At 49.9% G+C, this 25,027-nt stretch overlaps 1 protein-coding gene and 1 pseudogene across 7 annotated transcripts in view; both read right to left on the minus strand.

Moving 5' to 3' along the window:
• The window catches only part of CAPZB (capping actin protein of muscle Z-line subunit beta), a 146,859-nt gene that overhangs the window by 34,797 nt on the left and 87,035 nt on the right, over positions 1–25,027 (minus strand). For 4 of the 7 annotated variants that reach the window (XM_030805430.1, XM_030805429.1, XM_030805427.1 and 1 more), the window contains exons 3-4: positions 12,620–12,741; positions 5,722–5,835 (exon numbers count right to left, since the gene is read on the minus strand). In XM_030805430.1, coding sequence (XP_030661290.1) covers positions 5,722–5,835; positions 12,620–12,741 — 236 coding nt within the window. Of the gene's footprint in view, positions 1–431; positions 708–2,582; positions 2,594–5,717; positions 5,836–12,619; positions 12,742–25,027 lie in introns of those variants that run through there. The other 3 variants (XM_030805433.1, XM_030805431.1, XM_030805432.1) reach the window with 2 other exon arrangements.
• On the minus strand, positions 19,270–19,883 carry LOC115833005 (annotated as a pseudogene).

Raw genomic sequence — 25,027 nt, forward strand, 5'->3', positions numbered from 1 at the left:
ATGGCATGACTATAGCTCACTGTAGCCTTGAACTTCTGGGCTCAAGCAATCCTCTTACCTCAGCTGAGTAGTTAGGCTTATGTGTGTGTGTGCCTCTATGCCTAATGTTTATATTTTATTTTTTGGAGGTACAGGGTCTTGCTATGTCGCCCAGGCTGGTCTCGAACTCCTGGCCTCAAGCAATCCTCCTGCCTCAGCCTCCCAAAGCTCCATTAATCTTTTTAAGCAGGGCCTCAAGGAGTAAGGACAAAGCTAATGGGCTAATGGGTGGGGGGGGGCAGGGACCTCGTTCCAGACTGTGGCACACACACGGCCAGTGCCTGTGGGTGCTACGTCAGCCAACAACAAGCATGCCCACAGACGGCAAGTGCAGTCTTCTGGCATGAGCCAGCAGGGTACGGCGGGGGCAGGAACATGGGCAGGACAGGGTATCCGAGGCCTCTTTATTCCTTTTTTTTGGTCAAATCTCTGTGTGAGCAAAGTCCAATGTGACCTTTCCAGCATCAAGAGACTTTTTAGGCCATAAAAGAAGCGGCTCCCTGGAAGCTGGCTGCAGCACGGTGTCCCCACGGGAGGATTCTGAGCTCCAACGTGGCAGGAGCCTGGCAGCTCTCGGTCATTTGATGGGTCTGGTGGTCATGAGGCTGGAGCTCAAGCCAAACATAGTCCTAACTGCGATTCATCAGGATCCAAGAATTCAGAAGCACCTGGAATCGTTGTGAATTAAAGACCCTGTCAACACGGTCTGCTCTTCCAACCCCCAACCACCAGGGGTGCAGGCCAAGCTCTAGCTTGAAGTGTGTGGCCTGAAAGTGGCAGCTGCACCTGTGCAGCCCTCCTGGGCACAAGGGCGAGCCCAGCCTGCTCTCAAGGGGTGGCTTCTCCAGCCACTCCCCTTTTCTCCTGGCAGGGTGGGTCTGGCTAAGGCTCCAGCCATCTCTCACCAGGCCAGGGACACCAGCCACTTTCCTGGCCCCTCAGGCAGCAGCTCAGGGTGACCAAGCCAGCAGATGGGAGCACAGGGTGGAGGTCTCCTCTCAGAATGACCCTTGCCTGAACCCATCTGCCAACCTGAACAGAAGACAGGTGGGAGAGCTGTGGCCTTGCTCACGGGACAACAAACAAGTTTTTCTGTGAGAAAGTGTTTGTATGGGGAAGGGCTGGATGAAAGATGAAGAGAAAGGGATGGCCTACTGCCTCTCCACCCCATGGAACAGCCTGGTCCCTAGAAAACTGAGTGTGACCCTGGCCAATGCCCCTCAGGAGACAAGGCCACCCAGCTGACTCTCCTCTGCTCCAAAGCCATGGGGAAAAGAGCTTGCATTCCAGGGCCTGCTGTGGTCACTCATGTGGCCACCAACAGCCACGCAGGGCACTCTGGGAATGGGAACTTCTGGAGATGAGCAATGTACCACAATGGACCAAGAAGTTTTTAAAAAAGAAAAAAACAAGACTTGTTCTCATAGTTTTTAGACTATAAATGGGTTGGTTCGTCACATGTGGTTCAGCTGGGAAAACGTTCCTCGCATGTGGTCCCAGGAGAGAGAGCTCCTCAGCACACTCCGATGGCACTGGGTGAGTCAAAATTCATGTCTCTGGTATCCCAGATGACAGCTCCAACTGCTGTCCCTTTGGTGGTCTGCGGTCCCTGTCACCCAGGAAGAGCCTGGCCCCACTGCCCCTGCACATGCAAGGGAAGGAAGGGCGTCCTGCCTCTCCTGTGGGGCCGCTCTCCTCCTTCCTCCCGAGGTGCTGGGAACAGAACGGCACCAGCCTGGATCCCACTACACACTGTTGCAGTCCCTCGGGGTCTGGGTTATCCAGTTCGACCCCCAACTGGGGGCAGGATGCTGTCTTGTCACCTCTCTTTCAACTCCCCCGAGTCAGTTTACCTTCAGAGAGGAGCGTGTAGGCAAGTCAAAGGCACACAGAAATCAAAAGCCACCTTGCAAATACACATTTCCCAGGGAAGGGAAAGCCTTCACCAGAGGCAGCGTGAAGAGTGAGGCCTTAGCTATGACTCCCGGCTCCCGTGGTTTTCTAGCTGTGTTAACCAGCTTGAGTACTTATCTGAGCCTCAGCTTCATCAGCTGAGGAATGGAATAACTCTCACTTGTCCTATAGTCACTGTAAGGATTCAATGATTATTCTGAAGAGTTTTAATAATAATAGGGAAATTCTCATGATAACAGGCCAAAAAAGCCCCTGCAGAAGCATGCACCACGTATCATTACGTATGTGAACGATGAGATGGGAAGGGAGAACAAGGGAAGCAGAAGTCCCAGATGAAACTGGGCTCTTCCCCAAGGCTGGCCCTAAATGGCAAAGTAAGGCAACACATCTGAATCACTTTATTAAGGGAGTAACAACATGAACACTTAAGTCTCATGAAGAATCAGAATCCCCCCACCTCCATATCTCAACATGCAGCCCAGTAATAAGCCAGAGTACAGCCTCCTCATAGAACAGAAGGGGTGAGGCCAGGCAACTTCCTCAGGCTTAGGGGATGGCATGCATGGCACGTTAGCTCCCCAAGCTGGGGGAAAATCTAGCAAACACTTTCAAGGGGGAACTTTCCACTTCCACCTTCAAACTTAGCTGAAAGGGCAGGCTGTATTCCTGGAGTATCCTGAGATGGCTCCCGAGAAGCTTACATATAAAAGGGGCCAATTTTGCCCAAATCTCTTTCAAATTGACTTCCAATTTAAAAGAGGCTGAGGGTGTGCACTTGCTGGTTGATAGCTGTGTGTGCACATTAAGAGGCACCAGTCTCAGGGCCCTTAGACAGGTGAGTTTGCCCCTGCCTCGGAGACCCTGGCACAACCAGCCCCCCTGCCTGGCTGGCTTCCTCAATGTCAGACCTCAGTCAAGTGTCTCCTCAAGAGGCCTCATGGGCCATCCTACATAACAAGTCAGCTGCTCCCTGTTATCACCAGCAGCAGTGACTTGTTCACTTGTCCACTGTTTGTTTTTCCACAATGGAGTGTGGTGAGGGCAGGGGTCTCATTTACCACGTACGAGTTGCATCCCTGGTACTCAGCGAGCACCCAGCTCATGGGAGGCACTCAAATGTCCGCTGAGTAATAAATCGATGTTGGACTCTGGAGCTGGATAAGGATGGTTTGATATCCCAGTTCCATCACTTACTAGCTCTGTGAACCTGGGTAAGTTATATCACCTTTCTGATCTGTCAGCTCGTTTGTAAGAGGGGGATAACCCTCCCTCATGTGTTCTTGTGAAGACCGAATGAGACAGAGAACACCTGGAGGCCCATTTGCATGGCCACTGGTAACTGTTATCATCACCATCGTTATTTTATTACCAGTATTATCACTTTAATATTAAACAGATTCTACTTGGGCATTCTTGTTTAATAGCTGGATTGGCTTCTTACCAAATGGGCAGGTAAAAGAAGATAGTAAAAAACAATTACAGGCCAGGTGCGGCAGCTCACACTTGTAATCCCAGCACTTTGGGAGGCCGAGGCAGGTGGATCATGAGGTCAGGAGATCGAGACCACGGTGAAACCCCGTCTCTACTGAAAATACAAAAAAATTAGCTGGGCGTAGTGGCAGGCACCTGTAGTCCCAGCTACTTGGAGAGGCTGAGGCAGGAGAATGGCGTGAACCCGGGAGGCAGAGCTTGCAGTGAGCTGAGACTGTGCCACTACACTCCAGCCTGGGCGACAGAGAGAGACTTCGTCTCAAAAAAAAAAAAAAAAAACAATTACAAGTAAACTACCATCGAGCAATGAGTCAGCTTTTCAGTAGCACTGGGGAAGGAGCTATTCCACAATAGGAAAAAGTTGTAGATGTAAGAACCTTTAAAGACTGAAGCCTATTTTAACTGTGAAAAATCAACAATTTGTGGGAATTTCAGACAAATATGGGTTCAAATCCTAGCTTTTTACCTCCATGTCCTGTGGTCTTGTGTGAGTCACTTAACCTCTTGGAACCTTGGTCTCATTTGTAAAAGGAGGAACAAAATCATCTTCCCCAGAGGTTCTTGTTAAGGAGTAAAGATAATGTATATAAAATATTCGTACATAATAGATACTGAAGATAAGGCTGTATTACACATTGATGCATTTCAAGGACACTGAAATGTTTAGGGCCCTTTATTCCTGTCTTCCTTAGATCTGTGCTTGTGTATTTCATTCTACTAAGTGCTATGGGTTTTCTGTTTGTGTGTCAGATATTGAAAATATCACTTTTCCTCCCAAATCAACTTCTAAAAGAAACTTTTTAATTTTTTGAGGCAGGATCTCACTCTGTCACCCAGGCTAAAGTGCAGTGGTGCCCTTACAGCTACTACTGCAGCCTCAAACTCCTGAGCTCATGTGGTCCTCCCACTTCACCCTACCAAGTAGCTGGGACTACAGTTGCATGGCACTATACCCAGTGAATTTTTTTTTTTTTTTTTTTTGTAGAGATGGGGTTTCACCATGTTGCCCAGGCTGGTCTCAAACTCTTGGGCTCAAGCCGTCTGCCCGCCTTGGCCTCCCAAAGTGCCAGGATTACAGGTGTGAGCCACTGTGCCTGCCAGAAATTCTTTATGTGTTACAGCAAGCTGCTATGAACTACACAGCCACTCCAAATACTTGCAAAGTGAAAATACACTAAGTAGGGCAGCACCAGCTTTTTGACACTGTTTGGATGATTCCTTTTCTTATGTCCATTTTCTTGCCTACATCCTAGGCCAGGGGTGGGCGAACTACAGACTGGGGGCCAAGCCCCACCCACCTCAAAGCTCAAGAGGTGAATTTCACATTTTAAAGGTTCAACAGAAAACAAACCAAGCAGCAGCAACAGAGACCTTATGTGGCCTGCAAAGCCTAAAACGTTTAGGATCTGGTTCTTGACAGAAAAAAGTCTGCCAACTTGAATTAGTATTGCCTATTTTACAGTTTTGCTGTATTTTCAGTACAGAGCTTAATTATAAATGAGATTCTGTTGATTATGGCTAACTTTCTCTGGAGCCCTTCCTTGTAAGCCTGAACAATTAAGTGACATGTTGGTGCTGCGGTGCTGGGAGGCAGGATTAGACGGAGCAAGAAGAAATCTCAACAGATCTAGCAAAACGCTTTTTAAGGCAGGTGCCGAGGCCACAAACAACTCAGGATTCAGGAAGATGTTTGCTGCTCTGCTCCTGCCCTGTAAGGACTGCACTCATCTTGGCCTGGGAGCAGCTGGAGGCGGAGGCCCCTGAGCTCCAGGTCAGAACTGAGCCTGTGGTATGGCAAAAAATCCATAGGGGCCTTTCGAGATAAACAGGCCTGACTTTAATTCCTGGCTCTACCCCTTGCTGTGGACAAATACTTTAATCTGTGTCTTAATTTCTTAATCTGAGAAACGAGGACTAAACTAGCTATGTTTGTGAGGATTTGAGATGCTATGTAGAAATACCTGGCACTGTTTCTTACACACAGTAGGCGCTGTACCAGTGGTACCTGCTGTTATTATGAATCCACGATGCAGGGGAACAGCACACAGTGAAGTCTGGTAGCATTCTATGACCAAGTCATCTCATAACCAACCCAACCACCAAACAAGTGCCCTGCATCCTGCTATGGGCGGCTCCCGGTTTTAGTTAGGTGAGCCAGATAACAGATTCAAGGGAGAATGCTTGGCCGGGTAACAGATTCCAGATAGAACACTGCCACTTAGGATTTACCTCTCAAAAATCACAAGAGCGAAAGTGCAACAGGAGAAAGTGACTCACAGGTCTCGATACTGGTCAAAGGCATTGTTGGCTTCCACCTCCAGCTTTCTCAGCCGAGCTGACGGCATGGCCCCATCCTCCAAGGGAGGGTCATACTTGTTACTCCATGGTGACCTGGAGGGAAGGAAAAGTATATACCATGAATCGTTCCATGAAGACATGGTCAGTGAGCAGGGAGCCTGAGCCCTGGCTATCTGAAATCTCGGAGGCAAAGCCGCTAACTCCAGCAAAGATTTTTCTGGGTCCTGGCAACAAACAGGGCTTTCTGGAGGTTTGGAGAACAAGGGCTCTGATGCGGGCAGACTGGGGCACACGCCCGTGCTCCACCTCTCACTGGCTGTGAATGCTCAGCAAGTGTCCCAACTCCCTGAGCCTCACTTTTCTCCTGTGTAAAATGCGGCTGCTACTTGCTCCGCACAGGGCTGTCATGAGAAATGAGACAAGCAGATCAAGCGCCCAGCCCAGAGCTTGCCAGACTGTCAGTGTTCAACAAATGCTAGTTCTTTCCTACCCACTTTCTCAGTTTTGTGTTCACCATCAATTTTTTTTTTTTTTTTAGAGTCTCGCTCTGTCGCCCAGGCTGGAGTGCAGTGGCGCGATCTTGGCTCGCCACAACCTCCGCCTCCTGGGTTCAAGCGATTCTCGTGCCTCAGCCTCCTGAGTAGTTGGAATTATAGGTGCAAGCCACCAGGCCCGGCTAATTTTTGTATTTTTAATAGGGACAGAGTTTGGCCATGTCGGCCAGGCTGGTCTCAAACTCCTGGCCTCAAGTGATCTGCCTGCCTCAGCCTCCCAAAGTGCTGGGATTATAGGTGTGAGCCACCATGCCTGGCCATGTGTTCACCACCTTATAGTTCAACAGATGCCCCTCTCTCCTCCCTGACTTGCTGGAGGCTCTAGATAAACTTTAAGACCTTCTTACACAGTAAGCGTTTAGAAGAGAGCTGTCAGTTACAGAGGCAGGAAAGAGACACGGCTCCACAGGGAAATGCTGATTACATCAGAAAACCTGAGCAATCAGGTTCTCCACATGAACAGAGGACAGCTTTTCCAACATTCAAGGGCTATGCACACATATAAAGACTGCTAAGTAATGAGAACCAGTTTTTTGCAGCCCAAAACACTTGCTCTATTTCTTGAAATGTATTTTGCCACATCAGGAAAGCATTTAATCACACAGAGAACTGGAAAGGGGGTTATAAGGGAAAGATCTACTCATTAATTCCTGCAGGTGGGGTTCAGAGGGCCGAGTGTTCAGAGAAAGTAGTAGAATTAAAAAGGTGAGAGAGGAATGAAAAGACAGAGAAGACAACATGGAATTCAGAAAAAGTCCTTCACACTCTTGGTCTAAACGCCTCCGTGTTTCCACTGTCAGAGACCCACACTGCCTTTTCCGCATCCCCTCCTGACCACAGCATTGTGATGTGGAATGCATGTTAAGGAAAAAGAAAGTATGCTCATCATCTTCCAAACCCCAGTTTTAACTAATTCTGCACAGACATCTTTCTTCTTGGTAAGTGATGCTCCACCAGGCACCTACATCAGTAGATCATGGAGTATGGAACCAGAACAAGCTGGGTGGCCTCTTCCACCAGCCACCCGCAGGCAGCTTTCTCAGAGGCTGGTTCACAAACGGTATGTAGGGGAAGAGTTGCTGTGCTTGGTGTCCCCAAAGAGTTTCCAGGCAGGCATTAACTCCTGATCACCTCCAAGCAGAAGGAGCCTTTGGAAATCCTTGTTTCCGAGCCGACCACTTTCTGCTGCTCACTGCAGTTTTGGTAGAGACTTTGCAAGAATGGGGTGAGACACCCCCTGCTGCCCCATGACCAGCAGCCAGCTTTCATGGTCACACACCAGCTTTCATTCACACACCATGGGAAGGAAACTGTCAACAAGTTGGGACCCCATATGCCTGGGAAGACAGGCGTGCTGCCCACAATCGATGCCTCAGTTCTCCTGAGAAGCCAAGCGTGGGCTAACCTGTCAGTTCTTGTAGCCTGTCGCTCCTCCCTCTGAAACGGGGCTGCCCAACAGAACTTCCTGAGACGATGGAGATGTTCTAAATCTCTGCTGTCTAAAACAAGTCACTAGCCATGTGTAGCTACTTGCATACTTACAATGTGACCAGTATGACCAAGAGACCAAATTCTTAATTTTATTTAATGGGAATCAATTTGAATGTAGACAGCTCACTCTAGAACCTCAGCTAGGAGGGGGCAAGAGCCTTTTCTGTCATCTTCTCTTCAGGTTGCTCAGCACCTAGAACAGTGCCTGGCACTCAACTACATGCTCATTAAAAAAAAAAAAATGATTTTAAGAATGAATTTGGCCAGGCGCGGTGGCTCATATCTGTAATCCCAGCACCTTGGGAGGCCGAGACGGGAGGATCACAAGGTCAGGAGTTTGAGACCAGCCTGGCCAACATGGTGAAACCCCATCTCTACTAAACATACAAAAAATTAGCTGGGTGTGGTGGCGTGCACCTGTAATCCCAGCTACTCAGGAGGCTGAGGCAGGAGAATCACTTGAACCCAGAAGGCGGAGGCTGCAGTGAGCTGAGATTGCACCACTGCACTCCAGCCTGGGCAACAGAGGAAGACTCCATCTTGGGGAAAGAAAAAAAAATAAATGAATTCTTCTTGTCCAATCACAGTTGTAAATAAATAAAAATAAAAAAGAATGAACTCTTACACCCCCCACCACAACAGAACCAACCATTCCCTCCTCCCTGCCACTCCCTCTCACACAGAGGTTGATCCTCATGCCTGTCATATTCTTGCCCTTCTTCCCTCACCCTCGACTGCAAGAGGCCTTTGAGAGCAGAGAGCCTGTGCTGCCTGCCCTTGTCCCTAGTACCCGGCCCTGAGTCAGTGCCAAGCGGATGCTGCTGGTGGACTGAAGCCTCACAGCCCAGGAGAGGAAGAAAGGGGAATTCTGCTGGTATTCCCTTCTCCAAACCAAGAGATGGAGCAGCTTTCTGGCTTTTTTATGCTGGTCACAGGCATAGCGTCTAGGTGCTGTCCTTCTTGGGAGCATCTTACTCTGTCGCCCAGGCTGGAGTGCAGTGATGCAAACATGGCCCACTGCACAGGACCACAGGCATGTACCACCATGCCCAGCTAATTTTTTTTTTTTTTTGAGACAGAGTCTCACTCTGTTGCCCAGGTTGGAGTGCAGTGGCACGATCTCAGCTCACTGCAACCTCTGTCTCCTGGGTTCAAGCAGATTCTCCTGCCTCAGCCTCACCTAAGCACTAAAAAACAAAAACACCAAGTCAACAAAGGCCTCTCATCAGATCTCAGAGACAAAGATCCAGGTGAAAAGATGCTGTCGCCATGATTTATCTATAAACAAGGCTTGGTTCTTTTGCTGGCCAGGGGAGTGGATAAGAATCTGAGGGTGTGGAGCTGAATTCCCTCCTTCCCCTGGGTGGCCCTTTGAGACTCTGCAGCACACTCACACGCAGGACCATTCCCACAGTTCGATGACAGCCATCGCCTTCCTGTAGGCTGGGAAGACCCGACCCAAGTGGCGTTCATTTCAAGGCACCCTGATTAGACACAAGAGCCCATCTTTCGGGCAGACTGGGGACCTGCAATTTGCAAGAAGCCTGTAACTCACTTTTCTACTGGCTCACAGACGATAGCATTTCAAGCTGTTAGTCCTGAAGCCAGGGTAATTGTAGCTGAGGGAAATATCATAATATTACCCAGAATATTCTTAGTGGAAGGGGCACTCAGAACACATTTAAGAGCTTAAATGGAGGCCATTTGAAAAGACAGATGGACAGGAATGCTTAGATTTCAAAAGTCAGGCCTTTCATTTCCCTCCGAGAAGGCTTTTTGTTTCAGCTAACAGGTTTCAAACGGTGCTGCTGGCAACGGTCACACCATAAGGATCTTATTTAAGCAAACCATCAAACACAGTCAGGATGGAAATCTGTGGAGAGAATCAGAAGACCTTGAAGTTTCATATCGAGAAGAGGAGACAGGAAAGACATACCTTCTGCCTCCACACCCCGGGCTCCTCTCTAAAGGCCTGAGATCCCCCAGAGCTGGTGGTGGGGCCTCAGGAATGCAGAGGTGGGGGACAAAGGGGTGACCTGGAAGGGCTGCAGGTACCAAGTCTCCCGCAGAGCCTGGCCTGGCCACAGACCTAGACATGATCCCGTCCTTCTACCAGCTCCTGCAGAACAGCTGCCTTACACAGTCAACTGGAGTTTTTAGGTGGAAATAATAAATATAATAATGATGTTGATTAAGCAAGACCAGTTCAAGGACCACCTCCTCCAGGAAGCGTTCCACGAACTGCATGCCGGGCAAGAATACTTCTCCCTGCCTGCTCCCTGGTCTGTCAGACCACTCAGGCTGGTCCATCCACTTCATCAGTGGCTCCCTGGCTGGGCAATGTGGCTCACACCTGTAATCCTAGCAATTTGGGAAGCTGAAGTGGAAGGACTGCTTGAACCTAGGAGTTCGAGGCCAGCCTGGGCAACAAAGTGAGGCCCCATCTCTACAAAAAAAAAAAGAGAGAGAGAGAGAGAAAAAGTCAAAAAAATTAGCTGGGGCTGGGCGCAGTGGCTCATGCCTATAATCCCAACATTTTGGGAAGCCAAGGCAGGAGGATCATTTGAGGTCAGGAGTTCAAGACCAGCCTGGCCAACGTGGTGAAACCCTGTCTGCACTGAAAATACAAAAACTAGCTGGGCGTGATGGCATACACCCGTAATCCCAGCTACTTGGGAGGCTGAGGCAGGAGAATCTGCTTGAACCCAGGAGACAGAGGTTGCAGTGAGCTGAGATCGTGCCACCGCACTCCAACCTGGGCAACAGAGTGAGATTCTGTCTCAAAAAAAAAAAAAAAAAAAAATTAGCTGGGCATGGTGGTACATGCCTATGGTCCTGTGCAGGGGACCATGTTTGCATCACTGCACTCTAGCCTGGGCGACAGAGCAAGATGCTCCCAAGAAGGACAGCACCTGGATGCCATGCTGTGACCAGCAGTTCCAGGCATAGAACGAGCCCTTCAAGGATGAACTTGATCAGCCTCAGGGCTGTATCACCATCTATATGCTGGGACATCTGCAGCCACATCCCCAGCCTAGACCTCTCTCCTGGAACTCCACATGGTACATCCACAGCCTACCTGGTATCTCCACTTTGATCTAATGGGCCTCTCAAGCTTAAAGTGTCCCTATGCCAGCTCCTCCCCAAGTCGTCCTCACCTCAATCAACAGTGGCTCAAGTCCAAAGCCTTGTGATCACCCTTCACACCCCACCTCCTCTCCTTCCATCCCCATCCACCTGCAGAGGCCGCTGGCTCTACCTTTAAAAGTGACCTCAAATCTCACCACTTCTCACCATTTCAACTCTAGTCTGTGGTCTGAAGGAGGGCAAAATATATTCTCTACCTAATTGCCATTTAAAGCTAGGAAAGGTACGATTATAAAACTGTTGTCTAGTCTCTTGTAAGTCAGTATTAAACTTTTTACGTGTATGACAAGGTCTGTGCCATTCAACATTTCACATGTGTTACTTCTTTTATCCCTCCAGTAAATAACCCTGGGCTAACGTTTATTACCCTCAGCCTGGCCTTCAAGACCCTGCCAGACCTGCCCTGGCCATGCCTCCTCCCTCATCTCCGCCCCCACCACCCTTCCCTCACTGCCTTCTACACCTCTGGCCTTCTGCCAGCTCCATCCTGGTGAGCTCATCACCCAGGGCCTCAGCACCCAGCAGGCTCTTCCCCAGACCTGGACCTTTTCACCCTCCAGTTCCCACTTGTGGGACAGCCTTCCCTGCCTGCTCGTCCTCTCCCTCCCTCCCACTGTCCTCTTTATTTTCTTCAGGAAGCATTCTGTTGAGTAAACAAATACTATTATTTCCATTTTACAGATGACAAAACTAAAAGACCAGCGACAATAAGTGATTTGTCAAAGTCCCATTGACACAGGGAGCGGTGCTGGTTTGAAGCCCACACTAGCTGACTCCTGATCATTTTTCCTGCTTTGACTTCCCAGAAGCCTTGCCCCATCTCCAAAGAGAGCATTAGGGTTAAGCTTCAAGACAGCCCTGGTTCTGTGGTCTCCAAATAAACCTAAAGCAGGCTGTGTTCCTCTACCGTTCTCCAAGGCAGTGACTACTGCAATTCATCATGGAAACACTGGGCCAGTTTAAGGATTCCCACTCTTAAAAAATAGAGGTATAACTCCTACATGCCCTTAAAACCCAGCTCAGACATCACCTCCTTCAGGAAGTCCTCCTGGAGTTGACCATGGCCTCTTCTGTGCTACACTCCCACCCTGAACAGACATTGCACTGGCTGTATGAATCACATACAGTTATCAGTTACCCAATGTGTCTCCTATGCTAGACCTGGTGATCAGACACCCAGGGCAGGGACTAATGTCAACTTAGTTATTTACAGCCTTGGGCGAGGTGACGGAAAGAGAGGAGAGAGTTGTGTATCTGACAGAGCTGCGTTCGTAGATCCCTTAACCACAGAGACCCTCCCTGCCCTCGGGGTCCCCATCCTATGTGCACCCTGTACGCTGCCCTTTGCAGGACCGAATGCAATTATAATAGAACAGTTGTTTTTGGGAACAACGTCCCTCTCCCGTTAGACTGGAAGATCCATGAAGGCAGGGGGCCTTTGGTCCACTGCTCTATATCTCATGCTTGTGGGTGGCACTCTGCTGCATGATTGGAATAACAGACGGAAGGAGGAGAAGAATGGGGAGGACGAGAGAAGAAAGGAGAGGAGGGCAGGGAACAAATGGAAGGAAGGCTGGGTGGGCTGCCAGCTGCCCAAGTCCAAGGTCCCCATGCTCTGCAGCAGGCACCTACGGCAGCCCGTGTGTTGCTGGTGTGCCTGCTGCATCCCTGGGGCATGAGCTCACCTATAGGAGTCCCCATCTCTGTTGTAGTCACACAAAAGGTAATCCTTTCCCACCACCTTGTCTCTGGCAATTTTCAGTGGCTGGTCAACAGAAGACAGGAGATCCTCACATAGACTGGGGACCTGCCAGAGAGAAAGGACAAGGTCGAAACACAGGTTAAAACAGCACACCAAACTCAGGTGGCTAACAACACTGCAGCCGTATTATGGTCAGTGCCTTTAACATCTGGCCCTGGGTACTGAGCCAAAATTATGGGCCTGTTCTTTTCTTTTCCACATGTGTCTGACACCAACTGTGTCCCCTCTATAAAGAAACCCATTCTTGAATTACAGTGGAGCGTGATTTCTAATGCAGTCTTCCTTCCAAAAACTGTGTGCAGCTTTAATTACCTGGTCACCAGGGTGGCCTAGTAAATTTAAGTGTGTATGTGCTTGGTATTGGTCTCTGGTGGGCAAAGTACAAGCTGAAGTCCCGAGAAGAAGGTAAACATTTCAAATACACAGGAATCTAAAGAACTCGGAGTAGAAAAACTCGTCCGTGCCGGGAACTCCCACAGGCTTCCATGCTGGGTGGAGTCTCCAGTACTTTCCAGGCCCCTAGCCAAGTGTTACCAGTTGGCTTGTAGAGTCAACTCTATCTGCTGCAAAGAGAGCTTCACCCCGGCTCCCACAGCACAGAGCCCCAGTAGGCTCACCTCCGGCTGGCCCGCCAGGGGGCCGCCTCACCGAGAAGGATGACCCCGCGGTCGGGGGCTGGCAGGACTCAAACTCTGGGCCAATGTTGCAACTCTGACACAAGGCTCTGCAAGTAACCAGGCCACTGGCCTCCTCCTCCCAACTCAAACATCAATTTCTACCAAAATATTCCAGAAAGGGATGGCAGCACTTTCGGAAATGGATTCCTTCAGGCTTGAGTCACTTCCACGCTGTATTTTTCAATGTGCTGACTTATTTGTTTCACGGGCCTGGTTTTATGGGGGCCCCACCGTATCGTTTACCAGGAAAGTGCCTGCCAGTTGCACCAATAACCCTTCCCAATGGAAAAATTCAATCCTATGGCAAAGACACCAGCAGAGCAGCTCAGCAGATGGGCTGACAGCAACAGTGGTTCCTGTGTTCTTCCAGAAGGCCCTTGCCGCCATCCAAGAGACAGGGAGGGACAGGGAGTCCCACCACCACAGGGACCACCCAGCCTCTATGGGCTCCTCTGCTGCCCCTCCAGGGTGCTTTAGAACTCAGCTTGGAAAGCAATGCCCAGCACAACTGAAGGACTGTAACCCTGCCTCGTAACTCACAGAAATTCTGGCCTTGGTGAGATGATCTGTTTCTTGTACAGGGGACAGTACCCAAAGAGACAGACATACACCACCAACCCCTGTGTACAATGTGCTGGGCTTACAGGTGTGAGCCCCCCGGCCTGGCCTGTACCTGTGCTTGTTTTCAGAATTCTTTCTCCATGTGTATCTGCCCTTTCCTAACAAACATAATAAAAATGGGGGCTACTTTCAAAGTTGGTTTTGGTGATAATATCATGCCCCTTACCATTTCCATGTGCCTGCCATGCACCACGCACTATGGCAGGCCCTTTACATAGAGTGTATTGTTGACTTGAAAGCTCACACGCATTCTGCAAAGTGGGTATGCAAAGCCCCATTTTACAGATTAGAGTTGAGGCCTGGAGCCATAAAGTTACCCAAGGGCCACACAAGAAGCAAGCAGTGGAGACAGAAAACAAACCCAGGGCCAGATGAGTCCAAAGTCCCTACTCCTCCCACTCTAACTTTGGTTTAATGTCCAGCTAAGGGGAAGGACAGTGCATGCTAAAGGCACCCTCTGGTGGCAAACAGCCCTCTCCTAGCCCCAGCCCTGCTTAGCTGTGGCCACAGAGCCCTTCAATTGGAAGGAAGTCCTGGCTGAGGAAGGAAGGTCTAACAGCTTCCACCCAAGGCCATCTGGGACCTGAAAGAGGCCTTGCTGTGCTGCCACAGCCAATGAAGCCACCTCGCCTAACACATCATGCCTGTCCCTAAGCATCTCCGTTTATAATGCTGGGCTGCTGCCTTGGCTTATCTGTTGGGCCTCAACTTTTGCCTGGAACCCATTCTCTCTGGTTGGAGCCCTGACACCATCAGCCCAGTTTTTCCTCAATTACAGTAGAGACTGAGCAAACAGGGTCTGAAGTTAGACTTCCTGACTCTACTGCGTACAAGCAGCCTTATGGCCTGGGTAAGTCATTTTACTTCTCTACTAAGACTTGGTTTCCGTACCTGTAAAATGGGGATAATAAAACCAACCCGTCTGGGTGCCCATGCCCATGTGATTTTGAGGACCCACATGAGATAATGCATTCCATGTTCAGGGCAGAGCCTGGCACAGGGAAATGCATGTATGTTACTGCCTGACAGATTCAGGTTCCTTTCCCTTCCTTTAGACAATATCATCTGTCACCTGTTACTCTCAGATGGCAACAATAGCCTGGATCATACCTGAATTCACTGTGCTGCTTCAGGCATGGGGTACAAACGTACCTGTGAGGATCCGGTGCTTCACCCCAGTTATGCCTGGAGCCAGCTGCTTCCCTTCTCCCGCCAGGCACACTGCTTGCAGCTAAGTCCCCCCAACGTAGGAAAGCTCACAAGAAAATGGGGTTTGGTATAAAAGAGGCTTGACTCTACTCCTATCCAAGAGATTCATCTATGAATCTAAAGCATCTGAATAATTTCTTCCTAGCACTTAACACCAGGTGGAGTATTTTTTCATTGATCAGTTATCTGTATCCCTCACTAGAATGTAAGTTTTACTGGGGCAAGGACTTCGATCTTATTCACTGCGGGATTCTCAGTGCCAGTGGCTGTGCCTGACACACAGCAAATGCTTAATATATTTGGGAGGAAGGAAAGAAAGGAGGGAAGGAGGGAAGAAAGGAGGAGTTTTACAACACGGAGCCTCCCAAACTCCAATCAACTTTATTTTAAAATTAATAAATTGGCAGGTAATAGGAATCTTTAGCAAAAGCGCTTGTCCAGAACTAAATTTGAATGGATGCTGATGACAAGTTTCATGTGTGGTTCCAACCCAGCACTCTCAGATACGAACCACGGTATGGTGGGAAAGCACTGAACAAAGAGAACCAGAGCTGTCATGAAAGCCCTGGCATTTTTTATTAACATATGACCTCAAGGAGCCACAGCAATGGTGGAAAGAGTGAGAACTAAGAGACGTGGGTTCTAGCCTCTGCTCTGCTGTGAGCTGGCCACGGAACTCAGGCAAAGCCCAAGACTGTTCATTTGTCAAACACAGTAGATGAGCTGCACAGAGACAGACCACCCTTGAAGATCTGTGACGGGACTTCTGAAAGCCAGTATGCCAGGTACTAACCAACCCCAGAAAAACATACATTTAAACTGGAACTCAAAAACTGGCACTGCTTGTCCTACAGTGAAAAGCCTCTGGGACTTGATATGGCCAACTGACTCCACCCAAGCAGGCACGATTTTTGCCTTTTGAATCAACTCTCAAGTTGGGCCATAGTTTTGGCCATATTTCCATCAGCCCTGTTTCTTTTGATCAAAGATAATCTGCTCTGGAATAATAACATTTTCGTTGTCATGGGGAATGAGAAGTGTGGAATAATACATGGTGTGCCCACAGACTTGGACCACAGCAGCCGCCCAAAGGTGCATTAGTCATGACCTGGCACCACCACTGATCCCATCTCATACCCACGCCGTCCCTTACCTCTGCCCGAACGTCCTCAAACAACCACACAGGCCCAATCACCACTCCCTGAACAAGCATGTGCATTGCTCCACTTAAACATCTTCCCCACTGAGGGATGCTGGATAAAACAGAGGAAGGCCAGTTCGATCTGAATTTCAGATACACAATGAATAACATTTTAGCATGAATACTTCCTAAAGGTTACATGGTCATGTTTGTTTTTTTTTTTTTTTTCTCAACGAGATGGAGTCCAGCTCTGTCACCCAGGCTGGAGTGCAGCGGTGTGATCTTGGCTCACTGCAACATCCGCTTCCCGAGTTCAAGCGATCTTCTCGCCTCAGCCTCCCCAGTAGCTGGGACTAGAGGTGCACGCCACCACACCTGACTAATTTTTGTATTTTTAGTAGAGACGGAGTTTCATCATGTTGGCCAGGCTGGTCTCGAACCCCTGACCTCAAGTGATCTACGCATCTCAGGCTCCCAAGGTGCCGGGATTACAAGTGTGAGCCACTGCGCCTGGCCAGGTCATGTATTTTTTATTATTATTATTTTTTGAGATGGAGTCTCCCTGTCACCCAGGCTGGAGTACAGTGGCGCGATCTTGGCTCACTGCAAGCTCCGCCTCCCAGGTTCACATCATTCTCCTGCCTCAGCCTCCCGAGTAGCTGGGATTACAGGCGCGCGCCACCACGCCCGGCTAATTTTTGCATTTTTAGTAGAGATGGGGTTTCACCATGTTAGCCAGGATGGTCTCGATCTCCTGACTTCATGATCCGCCCACCTCGGCCTCCCAAAGTGCTAGGATTACAGGCGTGAGCCACGGCGCCTGGCCAGGTCATGTATTTCTATTTGCTAAATCTGACAGCCAATCCCCACTGCTCTCTTAAATCTTACTGATCCTTCAGTGCCTGGCCCAAACTCCAAATTCTTTATCAAGATGTCAAATTCTTCAGAATTCCTGCAGTAACACTAATATCAACTGAATCCTAAATGCTTTGGGGATGGCTGTTCTAATACTGCCATCTTACTGCTTTCACCTTACTCCTTCCTCACCACTTAGCATTTTTCATTGTGAATTGACTCCACACCTACAGAGGCCAAGACAGGCCCTTCGGCCTCAGCGCAGCATCACGCCCGCTGCAGCAGGGATCAGTCAATGCATGCTGATTCCATGTAAGTGGATATTAATCCTGTGGTCTGAGGTCATATTACAGAACCAGAATAAAGGCAGTGTATCTCTGTAATCTAACCAGTCCCTACACTCATCTGAATCCCGGCCCCCGCCCCCTACTCATGTCGAGTGCTTAGAGCAGTGGAAGAAATCACATTAAGTGTCACAGACCCTGGGTTTGTACAGTGATTTAAATGAAACGACAGGTCCAAACAAAGCTGAGAGTTCACTTTGGGGTGCGTGTGGCACTGGCTCTGTAGCCTCCAAAGCCAGGGAGGGCCTCTGAGGAGGAGGAGCGGTGCCGACACGCGGCAGCCGGATGGTTTCTGTCTAAACCACCCATCTGAACTGCCTAACAGCCTTGGAGGGAACGTTCAGATAACACCAAAGGTGTCAGACCAATCCAGGCTGTTGGGGGGATTTAAACATAATTCCCAGTGACTTGGAATAATAAACACTACGCTGGTCAGGATAGTGCCTGCCGTCTTTCTGGTGGGAGTTCAGAGCTCCACCAGTTCCTCTGCTGCCACAGGAGTGTGCCCACCCCAGGGAGCAGGAGCCACAAGTCCTTCACCACCGATACTTTCACCGGGCTCCGTGGTACCCAGGGGGCCACTGGAAAGACAGGTGGGGAGTGGGTAAAGTGAACTAGGGCAGGGAGAAGAAAAACCCCCAGAAGGTAGAAGGTAAGGGAGAGACTAGGATGCCATTGGCAACGGCCTCAGGTGACACCTGAATAATAATCCGTGGAAGGACCAGGTGATCGTAATAGCCCTGTCCTGCGTGGCGGGCACTATGCTAGCAGCTCTCCCTGCCCTTCCCTATGATCCTCACAATGGCTCTTCATGCAGACATGCGCTCCAGTCCTTGTTTTAAAGAAGGGGAAACAGGGCCTTAGAGAAATAACTTGACCAGAGCCAGGCAGCTACAGGCCAATGGCTGAGGAAGGACATGCAGATACATACAGCACAGCTAGGTTCAAAAAGAAACGACAGACATTCTTGCTTTTGCCCAAACTGAACTCTTTTTTTTTTTTTTTTTAAATCATCCAACCCAACAGCTGATCACACGAAGAGATACAAATCAGAAGTTTCCGGCCACAAGTGAGGTTCGTGTTTGTTCCGCCATATGGTTCTACTTTGCCTCTTCCTCTTCTCCATTAGTTATTAATGTTGAAAAAAATTGTTCAACCAGAAAAAGAAACTTGAGATGAACCCTTAAAAAAAGCACAAAAGCCAGACCAGCTCAGACCCATGGAGTCTAACCCACGGCGCCCTTGTCTTTAAGAAGTGCACCCTTGTACCTCGGTTTTTAAAAAAAATGGCCAAATGAACACATTCCATCTTTTGATCTGCCTGTTGGCCGAGAGCCCACCACCAGCGAGATAGGAATCAAAAACAGATTCTGCGTACTTGGGTGCGCTCAGAGGAAACTGCCACTCCAGGATGCCGCAGCTGCCAACGTCCAGCAGAGGGCTCTGTGACAATTTGTTCCTTTTATTTTTCCAGAAGGCCCAAAACTTTCTTTAAAAGATAAAAGAGCATTTCGAGTGGCACATACACTCGTGTCAGAAACAAAATATACAGTGTGGCATTCTGTAAAACCACCAACCTCGAAACCAAACAGGTTCAAATCCTGGGTCAGTCACTTGCTGGCTAAGTGTAACCTTCCCAAGTCTCTGGAACTGGGGGTTACGACACCCATGTCAAGGAGAAATTCATACTGTTCCATAAACCCCGAATGCCCGCTCCAGGCCCGTGTCAGGTGCAAGGGCTCAGCACGGGAAGAGATGGACATGGGCGGCCCTGCTCTGGCAGCAAAGTCCAGCCACAGAGGCGTCCCCAAGAGGCAAGGGTAGGCTGGGCATGGTGGCTCACGCCTGTAAACCCAGCACTTTGGGAGGCTGAGGAAGGTGGATCACTTGAGTTCGGGAGTTCGAGACCAGCCTGGCCAACGTGGCAAAACCCCATCTCTACTAAAAAAATACAAAAATTAGCCAGGTGTGGTGGTGCGTGCTTATAATCCCAGCTACTCAGGAGGCTGAGGCAGGAGAATCACTTGAATCTGGGAGGTGGAGGTTGCAGTGAGCCAAGATTGTGTCACTGCACTGTAGCCTGTGCAACACAGAGAGATTCTGTCTCAAGGAAAAAAAAAAGAGGCAGGAAGTGAACCTGCAGGAGACGACAGAAGGGGGTTGCTGTGGGGGCTAGTCAGCAATCTAGGAGGTGGCACAGAGATGACATGTGAATAATGACCAAGGAGCCAGCCATCCAAGACTGCAGGGAAAAATAACAGGGGCATCCCAAGCAGAGGGAAGAGCTGGCATGAGGCTCTGCTGCAGAGGCCACTGAGGCAAGTGCAAGAACAGAGAGGAGCAAAGCGCGGCTGGAGTGAGACCCAGCGAGGCAGCACCGCCTGGGTCACTCCAAGTGTGAGGGCAGGCCATGGCACACTGCTTTTCTTAAGAATTAAAAAAAAAAAAAGGCCAGCTGCGGTGGCTCGCTTGAGCTCAGCCTGGGCAACACAGCGAGACTCTGTCCCTACTAAAATAATAATAATAAAAATAGCCAGGCATGGTGGCATGTGCTTGTAGTCCCAGCTACTCAGGAGGCTAGGATAGGAGGACTGTTTGAACCCAGGAAGTCGAGGCTGCAGTAAGCCGTGTTTGCACCACAGTACTCCCGCCTGGGTGACAGAGTAAGAACCTGACTCAAGAAAAAAAAGTGTTTACTTATGTATAATAGGTAATACATTCACATAGGTCAGAATTCAAAAAGGTACAAGAGCACATGCTGGGAAAGGCCTCCCAGTGAGGGCCTGTAAGCTGGCTGCCCTCGCCTAGGGAGATGGGCTCCAGGTCAGGATCCCTTCAGTGGGGCTCCCGTCACCGGTCTGTCCAGGTGGACACGTGGCCTCCACCAGCCTATGAGAGATGCAGGGACCCCCACCCCACCACCACTACTCAGTGTAGAGAAAACACAAGCCCGCTCCCCAACCCCCCAAGGGCAGCTTCGTTACAGGGACCTCAGTTTGTCATTAGGAACACTGAGCCACGGAAGCACAGCTTCATGTAGCCGAGGCTGGAGCTTCCGACACATTTTGCCTAATGGCTCTCTGAGCATGGCCACCCCTGCAATGAGAAGGCACCTGCACAGGCGGCAGCTTCACACCGGGCCTGAAAGTCACACCCGGGTGGCCAAGCTTGTTTTGGATGGGAAGCAGCTGTGCTCCCAGAGACTCAGGCAAGTGGTACCCCTGAATAACCAGAGGGGGGCCCCAGGGGCTCCTGCTCACCCCAGGAAGCATCAAAACATATCTCCTTAGGATAACAGCCAAGTGAGCTATGCTGTGGTGCACCTATTCGGAGGCAAGATTGAGGGCACCCCCCACCTGTGGATGAGAAAACCCAGGCATGGGGAAGCTGCTGGCCCCAGCAGTCCCAGCCAACACAAGGTGGAGAGGAACGAGAATCTCAATTTGAGACTGACCCAGCTCTTCCAAAGACCAGACCCCACCGGGTCAACAAGGCGAGCTGCCCCCATCCCCAGTCAGGCTCAGGGGACAGGGGAGGAAAAAAGAATAGAATCGGGGGAACTATGGGACTGTGAGGACCAAAGCTTTCTCCCCCAAGTGCCTGGTCACGGCACACCCAGGGTGCCCGGGGTCGCCTGGGAAGGGCTGCACAGCTGGGCTCTCCTGCCGCCTCACCGCGGCCCACAGCAGATCCGACATGTGACCTTTCCACTCTGGGCCTCGGGGACTCCTGGCGTGTAGGCAGGGGCTCAGTGCCTACCACCCAGCAGAGCCTGGTGAGAAATGGGCCCCTCGCCTGCCAGGGCCACACACAAGAGGACTCTTCCAGGTCCAGCCTCTCTCCTCTTTAAGCAGTCACTTGGCGCTGAGGGCCATATTTTTTTGTTTTGTTTTGTTTTTGAGACGAAGTCTCGCTCTGTTGCCCAGGCTGGAGTGCAGTGGCGCGATCTTGGCTCACTGCAACCTCTGCCTCCCAGGTTCAAGAGATTCTCCTGCCTCAGCCTCACGAGTAGCTGGGATTCTAAGTGTGCACCACCATGCCCAGCTAATTTCTATATTTTTAGTAGAGACGAGGTTTCACCATGTTGGCCAGGCTGGTCTCAGGTGATTCGTCCGCCTTGGCCTCCCAAAGTGCTGGGATTACAGGCATGAGCCACCTTGCCTGGCCAAGGGCCGTATTCTTTAAGTGCAAGCACAGCCTGCTTTCTTCCTGTGAAAGCTGTAAGTTGTAAGATGCATCAGTAATTATAACATCGCTAAGTGTACACATTAAGTGTAAGAAGCAATTTCCCAATTTTGGCAACATTAAAACGTGAGCGATGGCTGGGCACAGTGGCTCATGCCTGTAATCCCAGCACTTTGGGAGGCTGAGGTGGGCGGATCACCTGAGGTCAGGAGTTTGAGACCAACCTGGCCAACATAGTGAAACCCTGTTTCTACTAAAAATATAAAAATTAGCCGGGCGTGGGGGCGCAGGCCTGTAATCTCAGCTACTTGGGAGGCTGAGGCAGAACTGCTTGAACCTGGGAGGCGGAGGTTGCAGTGAGCAGAGATCGCGCCACAGCACTTCAGCCTGGGTGACAGAGCAAGACTCTGTCTCAAAATACAAAACAAAACAAAACAAAAAAAGTGAGCAAGCCATGCAACATAGATTTGAGATAATGGTGCATACAGGGCATCTGGCAGAGTAACACAGATGTTTCTGACTTAAGATTTTTTTTTGACTTTGCAATGGTATTCAGTAGAAGCTGTAGTTTGAATTTTGATCTTTTCCTGGGCTAGCGATGCACGGTCTGATCCTCCCTCATGACGCAGGGAGACAGCAGCTCCCACAGCTCCCCACAAGCCCCATGATCACAAAGGTGAGCGATGACACTCTACAGCCACTGCGCGCCAGGTGCTTTCACCAAACTGTAGGCGTGTTCTGAGCGCGTTAGGGTCAGCCAGCCTAAGCCATCATGCTTGGCAGGTTGGGGGATTAAAAGCATTTTCTACTTCCAGTGGATTTTTCGGCATGTAACCCCTTCGAGGGTGCAGCAGCATCTGTACCCGCTCATATGAGGCACACGACTCAAGACGGGGGTTGTGGTTGGTTACCTAGGGTTTAATGCAACTGAGGCTGGCCAAGAGGGCCAACATTAGGAAGCCATTTTTGACCAACAAATGATTTATTCTACTTAGAAATGAGTCTTCTACATGCCATTAACAACAAAGAGCTTTTTCAGGGAATGGTAAGTCCCCTCCATCTCTTTCTTTTCTCAGACAGGTGCCCTGACCATCCAGAGATAAATAATAAACAAAAGCAGGCCTCCTGGGCTCGCTTTCAGCCATTCATACTCCAAACCCCAAAGCTTTGCCCTCTGGAAGCTCACAGCCTGGAAGGGGCCACAACAGTTTCCTAAAGAAAGGGTCAGGAAGGGGCAGAACAAAGAAGACAAATGGAAAGGAGAAATGAAAATCACTATATTTGGGTCAGCCACAGGCACACACAAGGCTCCTGTTGTCCACATGTAACCTTAAGCTTCCCTGAAGGGGATGAACCAGGCCCTCGGAGCCTAATTAAATTAACCATTTCCTGGCCAGGCACACAACCCATCACCTGTGTACAGAGAAGCCAGGGTCTCTCTAAGCTCCCGGGCTGCGTTTAATTAAGGATTTGTCCCTGAGAGATGAAGCACAATATACAAAACCACCTTCGAGTCACCAGAATGGAAGTCATCTTGGACTTAATGCTGAGAACTGCCTGCAGCCGGCCAGCCAGCCGGCAGCTCCTGCCGCCTACAGCCAGGCGATGGCCTCGGGCTAAGGAGCACGGGGAGGCTCCCCTGACTCAGCCCTGCCCCACACCCTTGCCCTCCACCCAGCATCCTGCATGTCTATCCAGACCACCTTCCCTCCCCGCGCTCCACGGACTAAGTCATCCTTCAGGGTCTGATTCGGCCATGCCTGCCTCTTCCACTGCAACCTCCCAAAGCCGTGTCGGCAGAGGCCGTTGCCCCACCTATGCTCCTGCACCCTGTGCAGGACGCAGTCTTGAGCCTCACAGGTTTGTGAGGTGCATGTCTCTCCCCAGGGCAGGGATGAGCTGTCCGGACTGCCTCATGCCTGGCTTGATGCTGGCAGGACTTCTGAAGCGTTGGTGGGATGGTGTGGGATGGTGGAAAACTAGGGCCACTTGGGTCAGGTTCTGATCTTTTGAAGCCCAAGCCTGCCTTGGTGGGAAGCAAGTTCTCAGCACTCTTCAGTGCCTCCCTTAAAGGAGGGACTATTCTTCGGTGGGTGGGAGACAGACTGATCCTTGACGTGGATGGCATCTCATCCTCATGACTGCCAGCCCTGAGTTGGATGAAGGTGTGCACCCACGGGGCGTGGGCTGCCGCCTGCTGTGGGGCTGCCGCTGCCCCTCATACCCTGCACAGGCTCCTCCTAAAGCCAGACCTGCAGCCTTCCCAGCATGAAGGCAAGCAGGGTGTAGCTGCTGTTCTCTTCCGGGATGGTCCTCAGTCCTTAGTCCGGCTTTCTCAGTCCACATTTTTATTAAGGATTATTGGCCGAACACAGTGGCTCATGCCTGTAATCCCAGCACTTTGGGAGGCCAAGGCAGGAGGATCACTTGAGGCCAGGAGTTCGAGACCAGCCTGACCAACATGGTGAAACCCCATCTCTACTAAAAATACAAAAAAAATAAAAATAATAATTAGACAGGCATTGTGGCAAGCACCTGTAATCCCAGCTACTCCGGAGGCTAAGGGAGGAGAATCACTTGAACCTGGGAGGCAGAGGGTGCAGTGAGCCAAGATGGCGCCACTACACTCCAGCCTGGGTGACAGAGAGAGACTCTGTCTCAAAAAATTAAAAAAAAAAAAAACGATTATCGTATTGGCTTGTATTCTTCTGTCACCTGAAATCTTTTTGGGAAAAGACCAGGTAAAAATACACAAACATAACTCATATATAAGACAATTTTTCTCCAAAGACACTGTAATTTCACAGAGGGTCTCCGTCCTCTGGTTTAAGTGAATAGTGAAACCAAATTTTGTTCTCGTCAACATTTTAATGAAACATTATTCAAGGGCCTGCTGTAGGTCATAATTCCCAAGAACCTATGGACAACATTAAGTGAGGATTTACTGAACTATCAAAGTTATGATTGGAATAACAGCAAAGATGTTTAAGTCTTACCACTTAAAAGGCATGTAACACACATCCTCATTTTATCATCACAGCAACCCTGTAGAAGGCAGGGGTGTTATTTTCCCACATTACTGTTTACAGGTGAAAAAAAGAGGCACAGGTAGGTTAAGCAACTTGGCTACAGTCACACAGCAGGTAATTCAGTGAAAGCCATGCAATCCCACCCTAAGGCCATGTGGACTCTAGAATGATGGCTGGTGAGTAACCTAGCAGGCAAAATAATTTAGCTGAAAGAGTCACCAGATGGATGGTGGCAGAGAGAAGTACTTGACAAGATTGGGTTTTCACACA

Source organism: Nomascus leucogenys, chromosome 24 (assembly GCF_006542625.1).
Source record: "Nomascus leucogenys isolate Asia chromosome 24, Asia_NLE_v1, whole genome shotgun sequence".
NCBI lineage: Eukaryota > Metazoa > Chordata > Mammalia > Primates > Hylobatidae > Nomascus > Nomascus leucogenys.